Source organism: Dermacentor silvarum, chromosome 3 (genome assembly GCF_013339745.2).
Source record: "Dermacentor silvarum isolate Dsil-2018 chromosome 3, BIME_Dsil_1.4, whole genome shotgun sequence".
In the NCBI taxonomy this organism is placed as follows: Eukaryota; Metazoa; Arthropoda; class Arachnida; order Ixodida; family Ixodidae; genus Dermacentor; species Dermacentor silvarum.
Window position 1 is genome coordinate 119,158,164 of NC_051156.1, and position 26,677 is coordinate 119,184,840.

At 44.3% G+C, this 26,677-nt stretch overlaps 1 protein-coding gene across 1 annotated transcript in view; it reads right to left on the minus strand.

Moving 5' to 3' along the window:
- LOC119444711 (transmembrane protease serine 9) overlaps window positions 1-25,699 on the minus strand; it is a 52,450-nt gene extending 26,751 nt beyond the window's left edge. The window contains exons 1-6 of the mRNA XM_049664711.1: window positions 25,573-25,699; window positions 23,805-24,081; window positions 20,103-20,217; window positions 12,635-12,770; window positions 9,752-9,891; window positions 6,122-6,379 (exon numbers count right to left, since the gene is read on the minus strand). Coding sequence (XP_049520668.1) covers window positions 6,122-6,379; window positions 9,752-9,891; window positions 12,635-12,770; window positions 20,103-20,217; window positions 23,805-24,076 — 921 coding nt within the window. The 5' untranslated portion in view covers window positions 24,077-24,081; window positions 25,573-25,699. The remainder of the gene's footprint in view (window positions 1-6,121; window positions 6,380-9,751; window positions 9,892-12,634; window positions 12,771-20,102; window positions 20,218-23,804; window positions 24,082-25,572) is intronic.
- Window positions 25,700-26,677: the final 978 nt, after the last annotated feature.

The following is a 26,677-nucleotide window of genomic DNA, read 5'->3' on the forward strand; positions in this document are numbered from 1 at the left end:
CGAGCGCTTTAACTATCAATCTCTGTTGTGGTTCCGAGCCTGCTAATGCCGTGATCGAGACGCTTGTCATTCTGGCTGGTCTCGTATGTGCTCAAGAACTAAACAGCTCAACGCGTAAGATCACTGTATCCACCGATACTCTCGAATCCGTACGTTCCCTAGCCAATTTACGGGGAGTCGGCACTGTTGCTTACGATGCTGAGACGCCCTCTAAAATGTGAGCCATGGGTGCAACATCCAAGTCCCAGTACATTGGGTAGTAGACACGCGGGCAGCCCAGGCAACGACACCACTCACAATCTGACAAGGCGCTAGCCACCACAATACTCGCAGAGTGAAAAAATTAGGACCTCCACAGCTGCCATGAAGCCCCGCAGGGACACCGGGAGTGAGCGCATATAATTTCCAGCCACAATACCGCTGAAGGGAACGCCGAGAGGTTCGAAGGTCCTCGTACAAAAAGCGCAAGGCGGCTTTGCCCTCTCAACCCACATCCAGCACAAATGACGTTCCTATTGGGCTAAACGAGCCACAGGAAATATCGATAAAGAAGAGGCCTATGGTCCACCGACGGTGCCTCGCTCGACTGTCAAATTCCACCACTACGGCGTTCAGGTACCGCCGAATTCGTGTCACGTTTTCTGGCACTGCGGCCACTGGGGGAGGTACTACTTTTCCCCGCAGTAGGACGACGCACCACCCTCTTTCAATAAAGTTTTATTGATTCATATCGTTGCTCTTTCTGCCATCGGCAATTAAGCAAATTTCAGCCCCGTCTTTTAGGCCTTTTGTCTACTCCCCACGACGTCGTGGTCTTGTCATGTTAATGTGGAAAATAAAAATGAATTAAATTGAATACAAATGTAAATTATCCGCTGCTCTACACTCCAGATGTGTTACACTTCAGTACTAGAGTGCTCAATTTTAAAAGGGAAATGGAGAGTGTAAACGAGATCTAAACTAATATGACGCACGCATGCCCGACCACGTCTATCAAGTTCACGCGGAACGCGAACGTCACAGTTCGGATAGACATTGTAAAAAGATCCGTACTGCCCTCCTGTCTTACCCCGAAGTGAATACTGCGAGCGCCACGATAATAAAGACCGAACGGTTGCAGCCTCTCGTCAAAAGAAGGTAAAAAAATGACAGTCATTTTAGCATAGGCCAAATTAGGAGAAACCCGAAAGCCTGCGCGCTCAAGAGAGATTCAATAAACTACTTGACGTTCTCATTCGAACGTCTTATTGTTTTTTTTTCCTAACAAAGGCCGCGGGTTCGATTGCATTAATTGACGCTACCTTAATTAACTGTGCCTTACTTATCATCGTCCTAATTAACACCAAAGGTCATGGGTTCGACTCGCACTAAAAGTTGAGGGTGCGACTCCCACCACCGGTCGTTGGTTCGAGCGCCATGATCAACTCTATAATAATTAATTGTGCCTTAGTTAACTTCGGCTTAACGCCAAAGATTGTGGATAAGCTTCCACATAAGCTTGAGCGTTCGACTCCTACCGAAGGTCGTTGGCTTGAGTGTCTGAATTAGCTCTATCTTATTTAACAGGATGACGACCATGACCCACGCACCATCACAGTTGTTGCGTGAGCGGTTGCATATAGGTCAGGCACGATGCCGAGTGGGTGTCGTAAGTAAATTACTACATCGATTCGCAATCGTGTACGATTTCGCTTTGACGACACGGCTTTCGCACAAGGACGTTGAAGGTCGACTGAACGACGAGACATACATATAAGGCTTTCGCCTTAAGAATGATCTTCCATAGGAGCCTTCATTCGCAGTTACAGGAGCTTGATCGGCTTTCTTGGCATGAGCACAGCAACCACGCGAGCGCACTTGCACCTGAGTTCAAGCTGGCCATTCAGAGGGGCCGGAAGGCAAGCATTTTAGGAAAGTACCATTATGATTGCATTATGTGATCTCACAGCGCCAAAAAAAAAAACAGATAAGAAGGCTGTTATGGACTTCTTTAGGGCATCGGACATGACTCGACACATAATGCAAGCCACTGTGTTGCGGAGTTAATGCCCATACGAATACTTCTTTGTTTGCCCTAATCATTACCGTTGATCGTTCTTCCTTGTACCCTCAAATTTTATCTTCTGCGGAGTAGCAGAATACAACATATTATATCAGGCCGACCTGTCCGCCTTCTCTACAGTGAAGTTTCCTCCTCCAGGTTGGCTTTCAGGTAGCCCGTCATGCCCTATTAAGGGAGCAACCACTTCAACACAGCCCTGTTGTTCAGTTACAGAGCGCGTTGCATGCCGCTAGTGTAAGTCATTTATTAGTTTGTATTGCGTGCGCGGTGAATTCAAAATATTGCAGAGACGTTCCAAAGTCAGTCAAGGTCATCCACGCACTTGATGGACGTTCTGTCATGTTGGCCAAAGCTCCTTGCATTGTGGCAAAGTCGCTCTGATATTATTGTTCTCCTTGAGAGAAGCTAAAGGGCTATGATAGATAACACAGATGAGGCCGAGCCCTGAGTGTTGACGTACCAGCAAGCACTATGTAATTTTAAAAGGACTCCAACAACGCAGGAAGCAAGAGCCGGAGCACGTTGTTTGCCTTCCTCATGATCTCAGGTACCGTGGCATGTGGGAAGTCCACACTGACCACACTGACCTCTATCAGTGAGCTTGTCTGATTTGCATTTACAGTAGCGCCGCAAGTGCGCTCTGAAGCACTCGAGAACGTTATACCAGAATTTGCAGGAAATACGTTCGAATTTATTTTTCAAAACTTGGGAATGGAGACAAATAAATTCTATTAATAATTTCCTTTATTTTACGTTTACCATGAAGTCGTTTATTGAAAAAAATGACCGATTATAATAAATAGACAAGTAAATCTGCAAATTATACTGATGGCCATTTTTAATCAAAAGAGCCTGCGATTTATTACAATGGAAGATATTAAGCATGGCAAACGAGTAGCTCATAGCCGTTGCCAGAAATCCAACAAGTTGACGCTGCGAATTTTTACAGGCCAATGAATTCCGGTCGACCTCACACAGAAAAGCGGAACTGAGCAGGGCAAGAGCGCAACTCCGACGTACTTAGTAGACGCCCATGAGTGACGTGCCTTCTTGCACCTCATCTTCGGGAGAGCATAAAGCGACCGAGATCGCGGCTTGATCGGACGCTCGCTTAATGCTCACCCACTTGTGAGGCACAGGCAATCGCGTCACACATGGGCGTCTACAATGCGCGTGAAAGCTGCGCTCTTCAGATGTTCATGTCCTCGGCGAAATTAGCTAGGCAGCTTGTTTTAAATTTCGATAAAACGAGGGCGATGTTAAACAATGTGTAATTATGGCCTCTGCAGTAAATTTCCTATCCAAGCGCTCGAGTGTTGTGCGTCTCCTGAACGATGCAGAATTTAGCCCGCTGTCCTGCGAGCACTGTCACTGCCACTGAGATCACATTGGGTAGATAAGCGGGAAAAGGGGGGGGGGGGGGGGGGGTCATCATGTCTGCTGTACATGTACAAAGGGTTGAGAAATTAAGGCCTTTGCAACATTCTTCTTACGCCGATGCCTGAAAGCATTATACGGCCGTTATGTGCAATGCGTCCAAATGTGCTGAGTAAACTGTATGTCACAGTGAGTTAACGTTTGATTGAGACATGGGGAATGCTAACCGTAACGTGAGACAAATTCCTTTAACGTTTCTGGCTTTATAATAAAAGCATCGCAAATAATTAATGAACATTCCTTCCATCTCTGTTCCTTTGCGTTATACGAGGCGGCCGTGATGTCTTTGGCGAACTAAACGAGTCACATTGCTCATATTGGGTAGATATAGGGAGAAAGATGTGTAGGCAATGTTCTGATAGTATGGGGTAAACACGGCCGTTGTAGTAAAGTGGTTTCTCAAGTGCTCCAGAACGTTATATTTGCGTTTTTAGAAACACACGTAATTTAGCCTGCTCTCCTGGGAGCACTGTAACAGCCATCTAGATCAAATTTGGAAACACGGAGGAAACATTATGGCTGATATGCATGGCTGAAGGTAAATGTGTGTGAGTGAAGCACCCTATTGGCTAACAATTGTAGTGCTTGAAAGCGTTAGGTGCGGACAACGTTTTGAATAGGCGATACATATGGTGGCGACATTTTAAAGTGTGGTATTCAATTACAAGCGACTGATCTTAAAACAACTGCTAGAAATCAATGGCATTACTAAAAATCGGGCTGTGGTTCTGCAAGGGCGTGCAAGTCTACTGTCTTTTTTACACACATATGTTTAATGAATATGTGTTTAAGGCCATTAGAATAGCTACGTTTGCCACAGTGTCAAGCGCTCTTTTTATGTTAGAACACAGCATCAATAACAGTGCATACAGATCTGTTGTGCTCAGTATAATGTAATGAAAAAAAAAACGGCCGCAGACTTCAGCGATTTCTTCGGATCTGGACTCATTTACTGCGACAGCCCAATTTACCTACATTGAAGACCAGCATCTGTTTTGTTTGCTTTGGTTCTCTGGTTATATCTCACATATTTTTGTTCACCCTCTAGAGAGAACTGGACAAAAACGCAGGGCTTATAGGGTAGTTTGGGGGGGGGGGGGGGGGGGGGGGGAGAGATTGCATGTAACCACCCCACGATCTTGTCAAGCACAATCCTTTTGCGGTGCACATTATGTAATCCTCGTCCACTGCAGTATTGCTCGTTCTTGCCTCGAAACACATGCGCAGCTACCAATACTGTCGGTTTGTGTGTGGAGCTGCGTGGGGAGCGCAGATCCTTGCCACACAGCATCGTCGTTGCGCGATAGCTGTACGGCCTGTCGCCCAGGTCCGCTTGCAGGAACACGGAGTTGAGAACGCTGTTTCCCGATGGCAAACGAGGCAGAACGATCATGTATTTCATGCTGAATCTCACAGAATCACTCACTTGTTTTCTTCGGGAATAGGCTGCTTACGCTGAACAGAGCGATAAAACAGCTAATCGGGCAACTAGATTTCTTGATTAGATTTCTTGAACGCGTTGATGTAAAAGCACTCGCAGTGTGTACGCATCACAATAAACACACCCGGGCTGGATGTCGCTATTGGACGCTTGCACGTGCTTGCCTGACCTTTAAATACGTTTTCAATGGTCTTTAATTTCTGAGGTGATTTGCTTTTCTGAGAACTCTTCTATCCCTAATAAAGAAAAAAAAGTGCCGTAATAGCTCAGTCACTAGCGCGCTCGACTCCCACATGCACATTGCTTCACTGGCATGAGTTCGAATACCGTTAGAGGCGGTTATAGAGAAGCTTTCTTTTTCTTCATGCTGTGGCAATGGCGAAACTGGGATTGACTATTTGGTATGACGACAAAGACAACCATTTTTGCGTGTCGTCAATGTCGGTAGCGGTCATCGTCAGTTTAGCAGAATGGATGGGTAGCTGGACGGGCCGGACGTCATGTGTGATCATTGGGCATCCCCTTCGAAACGGGGTGGTGACAGTCACCTAGCCCGCTTGAGGTAATCAGGTCCAGCTACATGCAACATGCAACTGCGATATGCAACTACTACATGTCAGGACACCTGGTGGCATACAACGCAACTGTACTGCAAATATTTCACGTATCTTTACAAGATGGCGGCGTGGTCACATGCATTTCTTCGATGTCATGCTTGTGAAAACAACGATGGCCGCACAAAGCAGGAGTATATTACAATGATGATGATGTCATGTGTTGTCATCTGAGCAGCGAAGCACAATTTTTTCTTATCAGCTTGTCTACGCTGATAAGTAATGGTAAGTGATGGAACACTGCCCTCGCGAGCACAGGTAAGACGCGAGTGCACTTGCGCATGAGTTGAAGGCGACCGGCTTGCCAAGAAACGATCGAAGATGTGGAGTAACTCTGCTGTGGATTGATCGTACGTCATAGTGTGACAAAACTATAAATAGAATTTTTTGTGCGCACGTTTTCTATTCTTGTCATTAAATACAGTCGTATAGTAAGATGACGCGGGTAGGCCAGTGAACTAAAGTGTTCTGATCTCTTTATTAAAACAGATGAACTGTCAGTCCCACGACTCAGTTTATACCTTATGATGCATCAGCTCTTTCCTCCATGCCTGAAGCTTGTCTCTAACGTCGTCCAGCGCCCACTGTCCAGACTCCCCGGTCAGCCTTGAAGTTTGGCGCCATGTCGCAGAAACTATCCGCGCGCCCTTCAGCGTCAGCTCGCATGTAATCGTCCACCCAATTGACGAAGTGGGACACCTTCATGTAGCGCATAGCCCTCTTGTGCCGCAAGGTTTTGCACAGCCAACCGCCCTTGTGGACGATCCCTTCGAGAACCCAGGCACCATCGTCTCCCTTGCGAGCCAGAGGTCCTCCACTGTCACCCTACAACAAAAAATATTTGTCGTCAACGATAAGAGATTATTTGTGTGCATGCGCTTCGACTGAAGCGTTTCCAAGCGCTGAACCAAACTGTCGCTTTCTTTGCAGCAATGTCACTGTCGGTGAAACAACATTTGCAGCTGTATATTCCATGCGATTATTGCAATGACCAAATATTTTGAAAGCGATGGTTGAGAGCTCTTACGTTGTGGCGATGCGCGCAGGAAGTATAAATTTAGCTAAGAGAAAGCATCAGAGCCAGTAAGTCTCATGAGCACAAATTGAGCACGGAACAACAGTCGACAGTAGACAATGGTAAAATGTTTTGATGAACCTGAATCTATAAAGACGGACATCAAGAGTTTCTGCAGGCAGGAAAAGGCACTATAGTAACAACATTTGCGTAGAGGTTATCAGATTAGTTAAACAGTTTCGAAGTGTCACAACATCGTTTTTCTCTGCTCTTTTTCTCGCCTCATATGTTGATGCAATCCCAGAGTGTCGTATCGCTCACATATGATATACAGTAATATAAATAAAACGCTTATGTTCATTTAGATCTGTCATTTTTTAAAGAGATCACGTATACCTTCAAGAGAAGTAAGAATGCGCACATTACCCACCAACGCTCACCTTCGGCTAAGTGCTCATTGAAGCTGAAATGATTCTGCAATGTCTTCTCGTTACAAGTTGTTCTGGGCTTTTTGGTGCACCTCACTGGTGCGATGACGTAGTGCGCTGATGTAACAATAAAACGAGACACAACCAACTGCTGTATTGAGCGGATATCTCCTGTTCTAACGTTACTGTACAGCAGCCTCTTTCACAAACAGCTTTTTTTAAACAGCTGTTAGTTTTGTATTTGTACACTTAAGGTACAAACGAAACTACTAGCTGCACTGCCCTACTGACGTGATTTCACGTGACATTGAGAGTTCCCTGTGTTGAGTCACCGGTGTTCACAGTGAAACATAAAGAAACAAGCCCAAATGTTCACCCCAATTATTTTAACACCTTCGGCTTTAACCTAAAAGTGGAGGCGGTGAAAGACATTTAATAACAGGTCGGAAAATTCGACTGTAATTAATTAATTTTGCAAACTTCCAGTGTACTGATATTGCATAAGTACCGACGTGTCTCATAATTTGTTCACAGTGACAATCGGTTTGCTTTTCCTGGTAAGCTACAAGTAACAAAAGATAAAATTCATCTCAAGTTTGTACAGCTAGCTTGTCGAACCACAGTCTGCAGTGTCCATCTGTTTCTTTCGTTGCGCCGAGAACGACCTAATTATGCCATCTTCGACACTCTCAAGTCATGATCATCAAGCCTTCTCCTCATTGTCATCATAACACTTATCAGAGGGCGAAGAAACACCGAAACGTCCACGATCCGGTGTATTCAAACTTGTGCTCCTGCAGTAGTGTGACGTAACCACAAATGCGCAGGCCACGTGCACAGCGCCGTCACCACACTCTTCCCCCTCTCCCTCTACCCGTCGCCATTGCTGCAGCTTTCCCCCCCTTCCCTCTCCCTACATAACCACAGAAGCGCAGGCCACGTGCACAATCGTCTCCATTCCTGCCGCCGATAAAGAGGCAAGCAGCCCAGGGTACCCCCCCCCCCCCCCATTGTAACACATGCGGAGATGCATGCGAGGGCTAGAGGTAAACACCTTCGCTGTAAAAACGAGACATGGTGCGCATCCTAAAGCAAACGTTATTCTCGAGAACTCTGCCGTGAGAACGTGTTGCTGTTTTAGCAAATTAGTTCACAGCCAGAAGAACCTCTTAAACCTTCCGATTATTTTTATTTCGTTTTGCCAACGCTCTACGCGACAATTGAACCTCAGCGGCGACTTATTGCGGTCTAGTTGGAACATTCTCCAAAGATTTTCTAGTGCTTCGAAACGACGCAACTTGACGACAACAGAGACAATGAAGGATGCGCAGCGATGAAAGTGCTTCGAAGAAATGGTGTTATTAGATGACGTCACGTTAAACAAAATAACCATAGGAAAAACCCGACGTAGCTTACCCTGTACTGATTATTTTCGTGTACTGTCGTTTGTCGTCCCTTATGGTTTCATACATAGCGTGACATCGTCTTACCAAATCAGCTGCTAGTGTGTTTCCGTCCGTCTGCTTCTATTTTTCGCGTCCTAGCATTCGAGTTCTACTGTCGGAGCACCTAGAAAATCATTTACGCATACATACCCCTCAGTGCAATCGCCATGCATCCTCCATGAAACAAATATGATTACCTTTTAAGAAAATTCCAAGGAACAATCTGACTGCCACGTGCGACAGTTGAATATACCCTGATGACGGCCCAAGTTTAATCCTATCCCCTTCGCACTGTTTACTATTGTAATAGCATAACTACTGAATACGTTAAAGCTGCCACCGCACATCACTTTATGCGTCAACACTGCACAAATTACTAAAGAAACTTGTAAAATTTACTCAAAGTTTTCGCAAGAACAAAAGCAGAATTATTTCTTTCAAACAAATGTTTCAATTAAAGAGAAGTAGGACTCTCTATTTTTGTGAATACCAAGAAATACCAAGAACTTAAATATAGTAAGAACAGTAAACATTGAACGTAAGCCCATATATAAGGCATTGACTCCGCGGTCCTGAAGCACCTGAAGAGTATATACTTACCCATCTTTCATGAGCACTCTGTCTGCGTGTTCTGTTTATTTATCAGAAAAACCGCTTGCGCCTCGCGTTAGCTTACAGGCCTTACGTGTTGTCTGACGCAAAGAAATGGGCCTCATCTAAGTGCGCGCGCTGCCGCACAGCATGCCGAAGTTTATTGCACTGCCCCACTGAGTGTCTACAGCGTGACCAGTAGCGAAATATTCTTCACAGTCGTCCAGACGCTTCTGATAGGAACAATTTCGGTCTGCGAGAAATAGCTTGGATCCTTGTCATGCCCCGACAAAGAAAAATTGCTGTCAGGGCTCTACGTGATTCTCCGTGAACGGCACTACACGCCCTTTTAAGTTTTCCCTGCGATTGCATTATCATCTCATGCGTGGGTGGTTCTTCTAAGCATTTATTACCTATAATTTTTCTTCAGTATTTCCAACGCGGTCCATGGACGTGCTTTCTTAGAGGTGTTGAATTTTGTTATAGACTTGTTTTTACAGTTTTTTCTGGTTTCCTTACCATTACTTTTTTTGTTGTCTTGTTTTCCTTAGCTAAGATTTTAGGCTACAGGGCCCAAGTGTTGCCAAACTTATGATATTTCAAAGCTAAAGGAAGAGTAGAATGAAGACAGCATTGAACATACTTATACGTGACCTATAGTGTCTATAGTGTTATACTTATAGTGTCTGCAAGGAATCAATCGCCTGCACAGCCGCACCTGGCAAGGAGTGCCGTCTTCAAACGACCCGCACAGAAGGTAGTCCGGTACGTCATGGAATTCCTTCACGCAGCGCTGGTTGGCAATGCTTTTGGTCATCACCTGCTTCAGCCCCTCCGGTCGAGAAGAAGGATCGAACTCTGCAACGCGGCGATGGATCACGTTATCATAAAAACAAATAAACGAGCATACAGCAGTTGCATAATTCAATACAGCTGCGTTCCAGAAAGAAAATCAATAAAAATGTCCCATTCTTTCAAGATTATTAGGACCGCCCTCCTTCATGCTCTAATGTCTCCCCAAATATCTCCCCAAAGATCTCCCTAAAATGTCGGAGATATAAAGCATCTCAAAAATGGGATGATCGCATTTTGTTTTTCACTCCCACAGTTTTGAAACAATGCTCTCAATTTGAAAGACCATATCCGCGACATCAGCGTTTTTTCGCAGGCACTACTATAACGAACAAAATCTATAAACAACAACTGCCTGAAACAGGCACTTCTGAAGAGCCGTGAGTCACAAATTAAGGTGCTGGAAAAAAAAGTATGTCCACTTATGAAATGGCGGCGTTCCATTCACATGAAACTGTTCAGTCGTGCAACCCGAACGTCTCAAAATTTTCACTGAGAATAGGCTATGGTAATTGCCATGGCTCATCTGTCATTTTGTGTTCTGAACACTGTTTCATTGTTATGCTGATAGAACGGCAAAATTTTTACTAAAATACAAGTTGCTATATCTTTAACTGCTACTATGCGAAAAAAAGAGACATTATAGTATTATTACAGGCATTTTAGTTAAAAATCACAAGAAGGATCACGCATCGCTGATGAATGATGCCACGTTGCCTTTTATGCAACAAATGTTTATGTGCTCCCCTGTGCCCAAGTTTCACATTTCACTGGGCTATATCAACAGGAATGATGTTTTACGGTGATAAGCTACGGACTTTATCGCTGCAAGCGTCACGGCAGCCTTAGGTTAGAGCTCTCGGATAATCCTACCAGGGATTATAATTCGTTGATGAATATTTGTGGCATAATAACCGGGTCATAATGGTGACATATCACAGCTGATAGCAAATCACTATCTTAGTGATGAGTACGTATCACGCGTCATTATCAGCAGACATAGACTCAGCTGCCTTGGATCGTTGGCTGCTGTCAATTTGTGTCAGCGATCTAATTCAATCTAAGTTGCTGTTCTTCCTACAAAGTGCACCTTCCTACAAAGTGCACGATTCAACAACAAAATATATAGAATGGACTGTGGTGGCCGCGGATTTATGTGCGGAACTTCGGATTGAACGGAGGCATGCATAATATCTTAAATATGACCAGATAACTCAAAACCAGTTTCTCATGAAAGATGGCTAAATCGTACACAATGATATTTCCTTATTTTTTTGCGGGCACTGTAATGTGGTGGCCCAGTAATAACCGTCACGCCCATATTTGTTAGAATTTAAACAATCTACAGTCAGAAGCGAAGAACAATCGTGAGCATTGGTCAGTTGAATTAGGACGTATGAAATGACTACGAATACAATGAGCAATCTTCAGAAGATTCCAGTTTCCTCTTTAGTACGCCGTTCTTGATTTTCCTCACTCCCGTTGCAGTAACGCGATCTTCGCCTGGGGTGACTGCCCGGGAGAAGACGATGAAGCATGCAGTTCATTGTTTCTTCTACCCTTGGGCACTTTAGCGTACGCGATATATGCTTAAATGAAAAAAAGTCATTTCATATTTTGCACAACCTTTAATGTGACCCGTTAAAACTATCTTGTGAACTTGAAGAGTAAACCCTTAATGCAAGTTATCTTCGTCGCAAAAGAATGCGATTAAGCAGGACATCTACGTCACTTCATGTAAATTATGTTTCGACTGTTTGGGAATACTGGCGGGCTCACAAATAAGCTTTCAAGCTGTTCGGTCTGTACACGCTCTAGAAATGTAAACCCTGAGATAAAAAAATTGACAGCGAGAACCCTACTGGACCTTTTGGGGGGAAACTGCAGCTTGTGTAAGAAGTGTGTATGCTGCGCCGAAATTCCCGTGGAAGTGGGTGCACTTGATGGACGCATGTATGTGTTTATTTTTAAGCGAGCTGGCACCAATGTTGTCTCTGTAGTATGATGTTCTCAGTTTAGTTTTGCGCGTATTATTATTATGCAGTATTGGTAGAGCATCCGCTTTAGAGTAATAAGGTTCTTGTTTCGGGGCAATGTAAATTCGTAATATTTATTGCTTTATTTTTGTTTCCGCTTTCTGAGCGTGAAGTTATAAGGTGCCGTGATGTTACGGAAAGTCGCGATGTTGCACGAATAGCTCGATAGCTATCCCGCTACTGCGTAGTGCAATAAAACACCAGAGTCATCACAGTGCGCGTTTAAGCGCTGTATGCTACACACGTCAATGAGTGAACGCGTGTCATTGACGAAGGCTGGCCAGATAGAGGCTGTTCACCCGCCCAAGTGAACTTGGTCCGCGTCGCACAACCTGTTCAATCAGCTACTCTGCATCCATTAAAGCGTGCGTTTAAGTGCCTTGAGCTTAGGGGACCTTTTATTCTGCTGACGGTTGTAATTGACCAATTGGGCAATGCCCTCCAGGGTGTATAGTACTGTGTATGAATTTGTATATAAAATGCCACGCGAGCAGAGCACGGGGAACTTTTTTTTCTACATAAGTACAATGTGAAGAGGCAGGGAAGATTTACTGTTTTAACGTGAAGAAAATGCCTCGCTAAAGCGAACGCACTTGCAAGATCAACACGTGGCGTTCGGTCTGCTGTAAGTATCGCATGCTGACAGTTTTTTGAGAGCCGCTATAAAAGCTGCGATTGACGCAACGGCAACCACCGCGTAACGCGACACTCACCGTCTGTCTGTCCCCAGCCGGTGGCGTAGAGCGTCGTGCCATCAGCCAGTTCCGAACCGGGTTCAGGTAGGCACGCTGGTCGAACGGTGTCCGTAAAGTTCACGCTACTCGAAAGCTTGACAATCCCGATGTCCATCTGCAGGCTCAGAAACGATGAGCTTTATGTAAATAGACAATATACAGAAGGAACAACGTGACGTAGATTGGCAGATTACGCTTCGTGAATTACCAATTGATGAGTATTGGGAAAAGCGGTATTCACACAGGTGATAGTCAAACGTCGTGCCACCGACAGCGACTTAGGTGTGTTTCAGAGCGACCTGTGTTGAGGCCGGTACACGCGATGAGCTTGTTACCCTACAGATATATTCCGCGATCAGCGCTATGCGCGTCCGCTTTGACAATCATCTACACGTCAAATACCAGCGCATGGAAACCGGGTGTTTCAGAGCGACCGACGTTGACGCCGGTACATGCGATGAGCCTGTTACCATATAGGAATGTCTCGCGATTAGCGCTGTTGGCGTCCGCTTGCGCAACCTTCTACACGTCAAAAAACAGCGCGTGTAAACCGGCGTTCTACTCCTCTGCAGCTGTTAGGTTTAGCAGATTTTCGAGACTAGTCCCGCAGCGGAGAAATTGACCAGCGAGCGACTGAGCGTAAACGTCCGCTTATTCACCAAAGCCCGTCGCTTTGCGACCAAATTAGGCGCACGTCCGGCCCGACTCCCCGGTGTGAACTCCGTCTCCCTCTGCGCACATATTCTGTGAAACAGAAGAAATGTCTTCACGGTGGTGGCTCAGCGGCTAGGGCGTTCTGGTGCTGACCAAGAAGTTGCCAGTTTCATTCCCGGCAATTGGCGAACCCGATGGGGGCAGAGTACAAAAAACGCTCGTGTTCTGATAGTTCGGTGCACGTTAAAAAAGACCAGGTGGTCGGTGCTGATCTTGAACCCCTTCTTAAGGCCTCTCATAGGCTCACTGTTGCTTTTGGGCACTAAACTCTTCTGATTATACTTGTTTAGTAGTAATAGAAAACTGAAGGATGGGTAGGACGCCACATTTAAGTTCTAGTAATGTCACCTATTGTGAGTATTTGATTGGTATTCTCTAGTTTGTTAGTGAAAAAAAGAAAAAAGAGTTACGTTGCATTATAATTTAACCGTAATTAAAAACAACATTTTTTTAAATTTTACTGCACTAGGCGGGCCATATCAGAAAAAAAAGAGATCCGTGAAGTACTTAAAAATTCTAATTACATGAAAATTTGTAAAAATGTTCGTGTCACACTTTTACCTCGATAATTATCCTTCTTCCAGAAGTGAAATTCAATCACTGATTTAGAAGGAATAATATACAACCTATAATGAATATATTCGTGTCCCTATAACGGATATTGAAGAGATGCAATCGTTTCACGGAAGCTTGGAACAGGAAACGATATTATGCATATTCAACGCTCATGTTTGAATAAATGAGAAGCAAAGCTTTCGTTGGAGCAGTTAAATAAATGCTATTACACTATCACATCTTAAACACCGCGTTTTGCAGCATATCGGCAAAACGCAGGATCACCCATCATGCGGCCAACGCGACCGCGAATTACATTATTGGTCCCCGAGATGGGCCCATTGCAGCATCTCCAATACCGCCCACTTTACTCTCGCCCTGTTTCCAGGATCGGCCCACCTTGCGGGAAATCGACCGAGCACACATACGACACCCGGAGAAAGAAGGCGTAGGAAGCTTCACTTTATTAAAAGTTTTCTGCGCACGGAACCGCACGTTTGCTACGGTGAAGATATTTGGTATCATTTGTTGTTTCATTGGGTCATTGCAGTGAACACAGCCGGACACCGATGTGGTGGCAACATCGGTCGTGTTGTGGTTCTTTCGACGTCCTGCCGTCTGGCCACGCAGGCATGAATTCACCATGCCGTGACACTCGGTGAAGAACTTTAACAGTTAGACTAGGTTTTCTTCCTGTTTGTTTTTCATACAGAACTTTAACAATCTGCTGTGGCAGATAGCATAACTGTAATCATTAAGCTCGATTACTCAAAGAGGAAGGCATTTGTTGCACAGCAAACCAAAGTGCATATTCAACTTATTAACAAAAGTGCACTAATTATTGTTTAATTAGTTACCTTCAGGCACATACCGCTGTTTACCAATTGCCGTCGGTGAGTTCTCAAGGCGTATCAACATGGAAGGAATTTTCAGCATGACAGCTGTTTCGAGCTATTCATTTGCAAAGTGTGAGAGGAAATGCATGGGCGTCCCAGTTATATTTTGTGTATCAATGCATATATAGGCTGTTAGTCAAAAAGTAAGTGAAATCGTAATATACTTTAGCGCAAGCTTGATGGCGCATATCTCGAAGCCCGTGAGATCCTTAGAATTCATTCCTAATAAATGTGCCTCCCAATCTCACCAGGTATCCAATTCGTAAATTCCATTATGTGCCGAAACGTATTTAGTATAAAAATTTATTGGTGAGTTTTTATTAATTATTTCATTCTCCATATCGATTTCTCCATCTTGATTGTCCACCGCTTCTACTAAATACACGTCAAGTACCACAGTTAGGCTATCTGCCATAGGCAATGTTTTCAAAATGTTGTATTCCATATTTTATGAATGCTAACACATTAAAATACAAGTTAAAAACTAACGACATCGGGACATAATCGCACGTATGCTGCTCTCGTGCAACACTGACTAGATTTCTGGGATGGCCGCTGCGTGTTGAATATGATGGTGATTTCCATACTATGGCGCATATCCGCTTCGAGGGCTTGGCCCAGAAGCGGTTGGTACATATAGTGACAGAAACTATCGAGGAGGAGAAGGAGAGATAGCGAGAAATAACACTTATTTCCACCAGTCAATTAACGCTGCAGAAGATGGTCTTCCTCCGCAGCGCCTCTATTCGTCGGCCGTGATCCTGAAGGACTCACCGGCAGCTAGAGCTTGGCTGATGATTTCGCGTTCAGTCTTGCTGTCCGGATTGCGTAGTAAGGCCTCCCAGGATTCTATCGTATTGGAGCTATCATATATTGCTTCGCACGTCCACACCATGAGTACCATATTGGCTACTTCATTGCAGAATCTGCATTGTGGTTTGAAAACTTCTGGATGCAATTTACTCTATAGCGCGGGGTTTGAGAAGACCCCTGTAAAAACTTTATTGAAAAGGGGTTGGGGTAAAGTGCCTCCCGCGTACTGACGACGACTACCATTTCTACACTATGGCCCATACCCAGAACGAGGTATCGGCCACGATTACTTAAATAAATTAGAGGAAATTAAGAAATACATGTCTATATAAGACAGTTCACTTTGCGTAGCCACAGCCGCGCTGGCACGCTAGAATTGTTACCCGCGTTTCAGTGCTCTCATAGCGTAGCATAGGTGGGCGAGAGGCGTCGCGTGTGCCAGTGTCATTTTTGCCAAAGTTGCCGGAATAAAACGCACAAGCTGATAGCCTTTCATTAAACGCTTTTCTAAAGCTTCACTTCACATTAAGTCCAACATGTGCATCCGATCTCCAAGTTTTCTTTCTATTTTTCTTATGTGGGAATTCAGCCAATTTATATACCATATACATATACATATATAATCCAATAATATCATGGGTAGAATTGTTGCTGTGACACGTATTGACCGCAAGTTTTTTTTTTTTTTTTTATTGTCTCCTTTTTTACGACCACAACCCTTTCTCTAATAATACTGTCAATTTTCTGCATTCGTTTTTTTAAAGGTGGTTAGCGTTTCAGGCGGCAAAATATTACTAGAAATTGTTGTACCTTCAGTATAATCTCTTTATCCGAATATCATCGTAATTCAAATAAAAGGAGCATAGAACGCAACATGCCTTAGGCTACCTATTCATCCCAGTGCAGTTTTTTTTTCTAGGGATTCGAGGCCCAGGATTTTTGTTTAAAACCAAAAAATACGTACAATCTGCTCAAGGAGTTATCTGAATAGTGCGTAAGCATTTCGTAGTACCGACGTGGTGGCTGCTGGTAATCCTAGCACTGCTCAGCGGATGCGGTGGTCTTGGCGCCATTACGGTAACTGCGTTAGCGCTGCGGCGACACGAACTGCTGCGGTAGGCGGCGCAACGTGAACTTATGAGGCAATCAAAACCATAGAGATGCGTAAGCATTTAAGAGTATAAGAGATTCGGAAACGTCATCTCAGTGCTCGTAGACGAACTCCCCAAAGTAATGGCTCAAGAGTTTGAAGAATGTACTTCCGAAGTTAAACAAACACACAGGCATACTTTGGGTTGCGCATGAAACGCACGGATGAAGGAAAAGACTAAATGAAACGAGCGCAAACTCTCAACTGGTAATTTTAGTGAAGGAGCATTATTTAAAGAGCCTTACAAGAGGAGCCTCACAGGGTGTTTCCCGGGGAGAAGCACCAGGAGAAGCTGGAATAGCAGTCGATTTATTCGAAGATGCCGGAGCTATTATGCCAGAAAAGCGTGCGGCCCTTTCTTTATACGCAATGCGTCACAACTTCAAGTGTACAAGACAGCTGGAAGAACGCCAACATCTGCGGAGTAAAATCAACCTCTCTATATGGCTTTCATAGATTATGAAAAGGCGTTTGATTCAGTAGAGATACCAGCAATCACAGAGGCATTACGCTATCAAGGAGTACAGGGTGCATCCACGAATATCTCGGGAAATATCCCCAAAGATTCCACAGCTATACCTAAGCTCTCTACAAGAAAAGTGTGAAATTACTGATCAAGAAACGAGACACAATCTTTCCAGGGCTATTCACTGCATTATAAGAAGTACTCAAGCTATTAGAGTGGTTACGAGTGAGGATCAACGGTGAATATCTCAGCAACCTTCAGTTTGCGGATGACATTGTCCTATTTAGCAACGATCAGGACGAATTACAACAAATCATTCAGACGAAAGCGTTATATGTCTCATTGTTCAGTCGACGTTTAACGTCCTTGAGCGAAAACCGTGGCGTCGAAGTGAAATCGTATACGATGACGACTCGGTGTAGTAATTCACTTACTACACCGCCCCGGCATCGTGTCTTACCTATACGCACACGCTCACGCAACAATTCTGATCGTGCGCGGGCCAAGCAAGCAACGCTCACGCAATGGTTTTGATGGTGCTCGGGGCACCGTCGTCATCGTGTTAATTAAGATAGAGTTTTTTCAGGCATTCAAACCCAGGGCCTTCGGTGGTAGTCCAACCCTGGAGCTTATGTGGGAGTCAAACCCACCACCTTTGGCGTTGAGGCAATGTTAATTAAGGCACAGTTAATAAATATAGACTAAACTAAAGCACTCGAACCCACGACCATGGGGGTTAATTAGGGCGAGGTTAATTAAGACACAGCTAATTAAGGTAGCGTCGATTAAGGCACTCGAACCCGCGATCATTGGTCGGAAAAACAAGTAATAATAAGTAACAACGCATTCTAATGAGAATGTCAAGTAATTTAATGAATAGCTCTTGAGCGCGCATGCTTTTGCTTTCACCCTCTTTGGCATATGCTCAAGTGACTGTCAATTTTTGAGGACCTTAACCGAGAAAGTTTAAGAGTAGAGTTGAGTGTTATTATGCAGAAGACAAAGGTAACGTTCAGTAGCCTGGCAAGGGAACAAGAATTCATGATCGCCAGTCAGCCTCTAGAGTCTGCAAAGGAGTACGTTTATCTAGGACAATTACTCACAGGGGACCCTGATCTACAGAAGGATATATACAGAAGAATAAAAAAATTCGTTGGCCCTTGCACTTCGTGAAGATGGTTAACCAGCCAAGCTGAAACGTGTGGCCCCGGCGTTTATCACTGGGTTAACCCCGAGGGTTCATTAAAGTATTTCTCAGTTATGAGGTTACACACAAGTTCGGCTGAAACGGAGGGAACAACGTGAAATTATATGCTGGAATGATAACCGGCAACGGAGCCAGCTGCGGAAGAAGACGACGACGACGAACGCGGAAGCAGTGGCACGAGTACGTGCCGAGCACGAGCATGAGCGAAACCCGAGGGGCGCCAACGAGTAGCTGCGAAAGAAGACGACGATGCTCGAGCCAGTGCTGATGATGATAGTTTTCTGTGCACAGACGATTTCGCCTAGCCATATATGATTTCGCCTAGACATAAAGTTTCGCTTTAAAAAATGGGTTGGAGTGAATACGGCAGACATTGCCAAATCCTGATTGGGAATTTACCACTGTCAGTTAATATTAAAGCGCACAATCATTGCATTCTACCGGTCCTAACATATGCGCAGAAAGATGGATGTTAACAGAGAGCCTCGAGAACAAGTTAAGCACCGCGAGAAGAGCGATGGAACGAATAATCTTAAGTGCAACGTTAAGAGACAGGGAGAGATCGCTGTGGATCAGAGAGCAAACGGGGATAGCCCATATTCTAGTTGATATTAGAGAAAAAAATGGAGCTCGGCAGGGGCATGTAATGCGTAGGATGGATAACCGATGGACCATTAGAGCTACAGAATGGCTGCCATGGGAGGGGAAGCGCAGTTTATGACGCCAGAAAATTAGGCGGGGTGATGAAATTGGGAAATTTGCGGGCGAAAGTTCAGCCAGCGCAAGAGAGGGGTAATTGGAGATCGCAGTAACCGATGCCTTCGTCCAGCAGTGGACATAAAATTAGCTGATGATGATGATGATGATGCTGATGACACGCGCCACCGTGTGGTGAAACACCATGACAAACAACCAATAAACAAAACCGGCTGCGTTTACTATCAGTCGAGTGCGCGACACTTGCTGCGAATATAGGCGAATTGTTTTTCGGTCAACAAAATGCATGACAACCTGCGCACGCATTTCACATGTCTTTAATGTGAAATGCCTATATAATTCCTCGGTTAGTTCGTCACCTGCCAAATTGCCGCCTTTCTCTAGGCATATAGACACGGTATACACGTGGTACACCCTTCTCTAGCCGGTGCATTTCAGCCACGAATAAAATACTGATGGCCGACGAAGCAGCCAACGAAAGAAATGCACTATACCATACACTCTGAACAAGGCAACTTTTATTAACATGCACACTTTCCCACTCCATAGGTGGCCTCATTACCTTAAAAAATGGCAAAAGCAGAGGGTACATCTATGTTTCGGTTGGACTTTGTGTTTTGTTGAGGTGCTATTGCTGTTATTAAAATTAACAGGGCAATCACTTAATACTAGAGCTAGACACCATGTTATACCTTCTGCAGCCTGTCAACCTGGCGTTGCAGTTGCATTGGGGTGTGCTTCTGTAAATTTTACTCTGGGGTTAATGTTAGCTTGTGCCCTCATGATAAATTATTTAATGTAATCTAAGCTAGGGTAAATATTAAATCATGTCAGTTAAAGAACACGTGCAATTTACAAAATCTGAGAAAAAAATTGCCCACTAAGAAATCTTCCAATGTTTAAAATGCAACTCCGAGCAGTGTGCTCACCGTTGGGTCAGCGTGCATGCAGAGGTGTTCGGCGCGCACGTACTGCTCCGTCAATTCACGGCTGTTCCGACTGTGCGCGCCGACGTGAACGTAGGCGTTGTCGGCCACGCGGTACCTGCAAAGCACGTTACGTCAAGTTTGTTGTGTATAAATCCAGAACGTCTACCATAGAGAGCTCTGGTAAAATTGCCAGCGACACGTTTGGCGCTGGAGTCTTGCCGGAGCTGCAAGCATTGCAGTTCAGCCGCAGTTCAGCCTGCGCGCAATCACGTGGCGTTGCATAGATTTTCCTACAATTCAACCTACTTGCATCGAGCAGCTTTGAGACTTTGCGGCATTGATAATAAGCAACAACTTATTGGGTTATAAATTGTAGCACTTCGCAATTGTAGCGCATTTGCGCGGAGCGTAATTGCCTTGCTATGTTTAGAAAAGTGCGAGTGTATGTAAGTTTAGAAAAATGAAGCCCAATTTTGATACTACAGGCACGACCACTGGAAACAATTCATCTATTCAGCTCATGGAACTTGAGAAATCGTATATCTGTAGATTATGTGTTCTCAGCGGTCATTAAATGGTGTTTGAGGTTAAAAATGTGTTTTTTTTCTTTCGTGTAGGTGGAAAATAACCGCTAATGAACCAGGTATCTTTATTGAAACATGCAAAAGGAGAGGGTATCGACTGGGTGACAGTATATTTTACCGCGCATTTAGATATGGCTGTGAGCTTCGTTCAAATCGATCGGGCCAGATAGATTCAAACGACAATGATGCCCAATGATTGTTAAGACAGCATGTGTATCGGCGGTATGGCATGGCCGGAGTAAATGGATCAGTATATTAGTAAATTAAAAGCATCAATGATCCCAAATAAGCCGCAATTCGGTGTATAACATGAGCAAACAATAAAAATGACATAAAAATGAAGTTACATGCTTTTAAGTTTTCCACCTGTGCCTAGAGGCAATAGGAAAAGCGAGAGCTTCCTGTAGTAGGAATTACACAGAAATATTGTATTGCTATTTTGGCTGATGGGGATAGAGGTTACATTGAATGGGTGGACGACGCTTCCCAAGTGCGCTAAGGTGGTAGACAAAGCTTGCGCTCTTTTTTTCTTTTTCTTTTACTTTTATTTTTTATAAAGGCCTGCAACACTTATTTGAATAATGCCCATATACACATAAATTAGGTGCTTCAACGGACATTACTCGGCAAAAAAATATACACAGACAAATCAATTTCTTCCGTAACTATAAACTATATTCGCATTAACTAACTTCTTGGGTAGAAACCTTACGGGACAGGTTTATATTGGAAAGCCTGAAGTGCATCGTCATAGTATTCTAGTTACGTGTCTCCCCATTTTAAAATGGCCACGCAGACCTAAATAATTGGCCTCCGACAATTCTTTCAATTTACCTGATTATGCACGTGGCATCGCGAATCGCGGCTCGCGTTGCAACCTCCTTGTGACGTCGTAGGGCGGCGCAAAATGAAGCTTCGCCATATCGCGTGATAAGGCGATCTGTGTCGCATTTCCTGATGCAGTGACATCGGGATGTTGCATCCGACCGGCAGTTGCACACAGCGCCAATCGGAATAAGCTAGTAGGACGAGGGAAGTGCGATAGCAGCTTCATTTTATTACACCGCGCTTTTAAGTCACAGGGTCGGGCGTTGAACAGAGAGCCCCGGCTCGCAGTGCCGTGCCTGTTCTCGGATAGCTTGAACAAATTATTTAATGCCAGTCATGTCGTTTAATGACCATTTTAAAATTAAGTAATAACTGCCTAAACTTTAAGGCTATTTTCTTCAACTTTTCAAGATAAACACGCGCCATTATTTTGTAGCTAACAAGCTAAACAAGGTAATGGTTGAAATAAAGAAATGATTATTTTCGATTTTCCAAGAAATGACATTTGGCAGAGCTGATAATCAATATGTTGTGACGTAATTAGAGAAACTTTTGTCCAGTTACGTCGTTTAATGACCATTTTAAAATTTACCAATACCTACCTAAACTTTATGGCTGTTTTCCTCAACTTTTCAAGATAAACACGCGCCATTATTTTGTAGCTAAGAAGTTAAATAAGGTAATGGTTGAAATAAAGAAATAATCATTTTCGATTTTCTAAGAAATGACATTTGGCAGAGCTGGTAATTATTATGTTGTGACGTAATTATAGAAACTTTTGCAGACTTGTTCTTTTAGATGCATGTACCCGAAAAAATATCGCGAGGAGGACAACGTGACTCATTTATGTTTGCAAACACACGCCATCGCTCAAATCGCCTGCAGATACAACACAGCACCACCACGGCCGCGATATTGAACGATTCCGCTTTTGTCCTCTGAAATGACCCGCAAGGTTTAGCGGACGAAAATGACAATGACAATTTACCTGTACGTACAACAGAACGTCCTTTTTCCTTCCGAAACAATATTTAGGGTGCAAGATTGCGGACATCCACCAAACTTGTTTGCTTACTCGCACTAGCCTGTTCCACTGCACAACCGCCCCCCCCCCTCTTCCTTACCACTCAAAACAGCCAACCTGCCGGAGAATCAGGGGTCACTTCAGATTTTTTTTATTATTCACAGAACTATGAACTGAAGTTTGAATAGTACGCGGAGACCGCAGATGCTAATTCCAAGCCTCTGTCGCTCATCACTATACCATTGTGGTTGAGCAACCACAGCGCCACGTTATCCCCTCAGCGAATCTTCATCAAATTCAGCGACTCATAGCTTCTTCCAAATGCATTTTTTTCCCGATTCGCACCATAGATCAACTTCTCGGCCTGCCAGACCAGCTAACACCTCCATCCTAAATATAAAGACGGCATTCTCTTCTTTATATACACACACGCGGCATCTTTAGTGTCGAATTAAAAATTAATGATCTGATGACTTGCAAAGTCATATAACGGTCCGAGAAGCACGACGCGGAGATTTTGAGCATGCATCATGAATATTTATATCACCCTATACCAGTCGTCATAAACACCAAAACTATTTGATTATAAATATTCAGCTCTTACAGATTGTGTGTTATGTGAATAAAAAAAAACAGAATATTTCTCACAATTAGATGCGCTAGGTATTGTTGAGCATGGTGAAGGGGGGGGGGGGGGGGGCTTCAGTCGCAAGAATGAACACTTGATTAACACCGTGCAACACGTCGATCTACTGGTTAAATATGGTAATGCACCTCCGGAAGTGTCATTATATTATCGCATTATATTAGCTGTACCAAAGTGAATTAGGTCAATGCTTTTTTGTCAGCAGAGAGTCATATTTGCATTCAGTCCCATGATCAAGTTTTTATTGCCTGTCATCCCTAGTCGGTACTTTAAAAATCAGATTGCCTCTCCATATGGTACGCACCGATGGCTAAAAGGATAATGAAAGTAAACAGAAGAGACACATTACATGCACGTAACTAATCATGCAATTATTATTATTATAACATTGATTGATCGGCATAATGTATAATGTAATAAAGCCTACCATGTATTTCTTCTAAGCAAAACACGCCCGTTTGTTTGCGTTGTAGTGCACGCTAAAGAACCCCAGGTGGTCGAAATTTTTCGGAGTCCCCACACGGCGCGCCTCATAATCAGATCGTGGTTTTGGCACGTAAAACCCCATAATTTAAAGCAGTCAACAGCAATGGACGTTTTCGATAACCGGAATCGCTCACTCGAGGCAGTGGGCGGCGGTGAGCACGTGGCGGTCAGAGATGAGCGCACCGCCGCAGAAGTACGCGCTCTCGAAGAACGGGCTGCTGTGCAGACCAGCGTGCCAGGGCCAGCTGCCGGGCACCGCTTCCTGACCGCCCACGATCCGGTCCTCGCGGGTCTCGAGCGCCGGAGCTATGGGCGTCAGGCCGCATCCATCGGGATTGGTCCACGCCGACGCCCCCATGCCGCACCAGCCGACGGCCATGAGAGCGAGGACGACCGCAGCGTTCATATTTCCTGCGACACGTACCGCGGCATATATTGACCGGTGGTGCCGTAAACGTGGATTACGTGGAACGTGAATTCGAAAAGCACATTTATAAAGAAAAAGACAGTGGCAGACCACATTGTAGCCTTTTTTAATTTTTTTGTTCTTAAATTTAAAGCTAGTGTCAACTGGCACAAAACAGATTCCGAAAGTTTTTAGAGGATTTATCCGGTACGAAGAAAATGATTTGAATGAGTCGCGCATTAGACAACATCATTGTAAAAGACATCTTATATGTCAACTAATGTGGGACTTGAATGACATTTCCGAGACAATCAAGCACATGTTTTACACCGTTCTAAAAAAGGTCTTTCAGACATAGGATTAGAAAGAAAGTTAAAAGATCTATTTTATAAGACTCTCAAGATCTATCTCCAAAACTCACTGAAGACGTTGTCAAAAAGCTGGTCTGAAATATTTTTTAAAGGTTTACAATGATGAAAGGCTTTGTGTCACTTCTTAAATGGCCCACATATCCACAACTCGTTTTCATATTTTGTTTAGTCTAAAAATGTGCATGTAGATTTTGCTTCCCCTTAAGAACATCATGAAAGGGCAACCAGCGCGGTACGCCTTCCATACAGCAACATTTCCCAGGGAACTTCCTTGGACATAAAGCACCGTTGGGCATTAAACGTCTCCTTTATACAATCAAGTCGAGGCACCGAATTTGTTTAGAGCAACTTGCTAGTGCTGGCGTGTAGCTCTGTAAGTTTCTAGGAAGCTCAACGCCTTACACAATAAGTGAAGTATGTAGCTAAATCGACAAGAAGTGAGAGCGTATCTATAGTGTCTTCGACTTCGCTCAACGATAGCAATAAGGCACAGGGAACATTTCATCGTAATTATTACTAACGTAAACGTTCTTAAAGCAACTTAAGATGTCTCATCGAGGCCAGAGAGCCGCTGCCCTGTCATCTTTCAGCGCAGTGTGCTCGTGCACATTCTGGCCCACACCCCGCCCCACGTCCCCTCCCCACTGATTGAAACTTGTTCAACTATTTAGGAATTTAATAAAATCTCTACCCAAGTGGATGAACTTATTAAATTCGAAAATTTGGGCCACAATACGGCTCTTTTCTCAGGGGCTAAACGACAGAAGTCGGCTGGGTGGTAACGTTTTAAATGTTCTTGACATTTGGAAGCGAATGGCGGGGGGGTTTAACTTTGAACCAACGATTAAAGTCGTAAGACGAGCTCGAAAGAAAGCACAACGCAACCCAATCGCCAATGTTTCGCCTTGGTTCGAAAGTTTGCGATAAAATGCTGGAACTTGCTCCTGCGACTGTATGTAGTACTGCATTATTGAACTTAGGCATGACTAAAACTTAGCGTAGTAAATGCTGCTTGTCCATACGCCGGTCATACCCTGAAGACAGCGCGATTTCTCACAACGGGTGCCCGTGTCTTGAAGGCGGCGACATCTAAGACACTATTTCCGTAATTCGGTTTCCACTCACCTTGTGCCAGGCGACACCGGTGCAGTATGTATCACAGGTGTGCTTGTGCAAGGAAGTTATCTAGGGAGCCTCTTATTTGATTCTAGTCTTTCCTCTGACGCGTTTTTGAATTCCTGCCAGAGGAAATTGCAGAACCTTAGAGGTGGAGCGGGTAATACAAGATTACAGAGGGCACATTCCCTTTATCATTGCCGGAATGAATGATGACGCTAATGTTTTCAGAAAAGATGAGGCACGCGGGTAGTCTGTTCGGGCCCTTTTGTTTCTTCGCTGTCACTGCGTTTCGCATGCAATCACACCACAGATAAGTCTGAGCCCCTGCCTTTCCCAACCCAATTCACAATGAGATAACTTCCAGCCAACGATAACATGGAACGCTGATAAACTATTGCGGTACTCCACTGCGGTCGCTTAGATATGAGTGACCCATTTTTGTATTACGATACGTGTCAATCCTTGGCCTCTTGCATGAACTCAAGGCGTGCGAAGTCTGACCAATTTCTTTGTACCCAAATTAGTAAGAGTTGCTTTTCTCTAACGTCATAATAATTCTTTCTTACTGAAGTACGGGAAGCCAGCGCAATTTTCGAGCTGCTGATTACACATATTTCACATTGCTAACCAACTGCCTAGGAAGCCCAAGATATCGCCGTACATACACCACTATTTCCCAGTGTCTCCGGCTACGGAGAAGAATAAAAAAAAAGAAAAGACATTGTAAGATAATGTGAACGCGTCATTTATGTTTGAGCAGCGGCACACCGGATGTTCGAGCGAATGTCCTGGCGAACGCTGTAAAAAATGAACATACGAGGGGGTGTCCCAGCTATACTGTGCACCAAGTCTTAAAAGAGAGCGCAGTCTTCTATGCGCATAAAATCAATTGTATGTTAGCAACTCGAGCCTCCATTATATTTTCTGATCTTCTAAATGAACGAATTGGCAATTGTTATTCAACTAACATCTTAATTACACCTTTTTACGTCAGTTTGCCCTTCGGCCTCAAGAATTAGCTACATGTGATCGTGGAGCTCTGCCTCCCGTACAAAGTTCTAAAATGACCGCAAGTGTGACCCCTGAATCCAACGGAGCAGGTCGGGGGGTC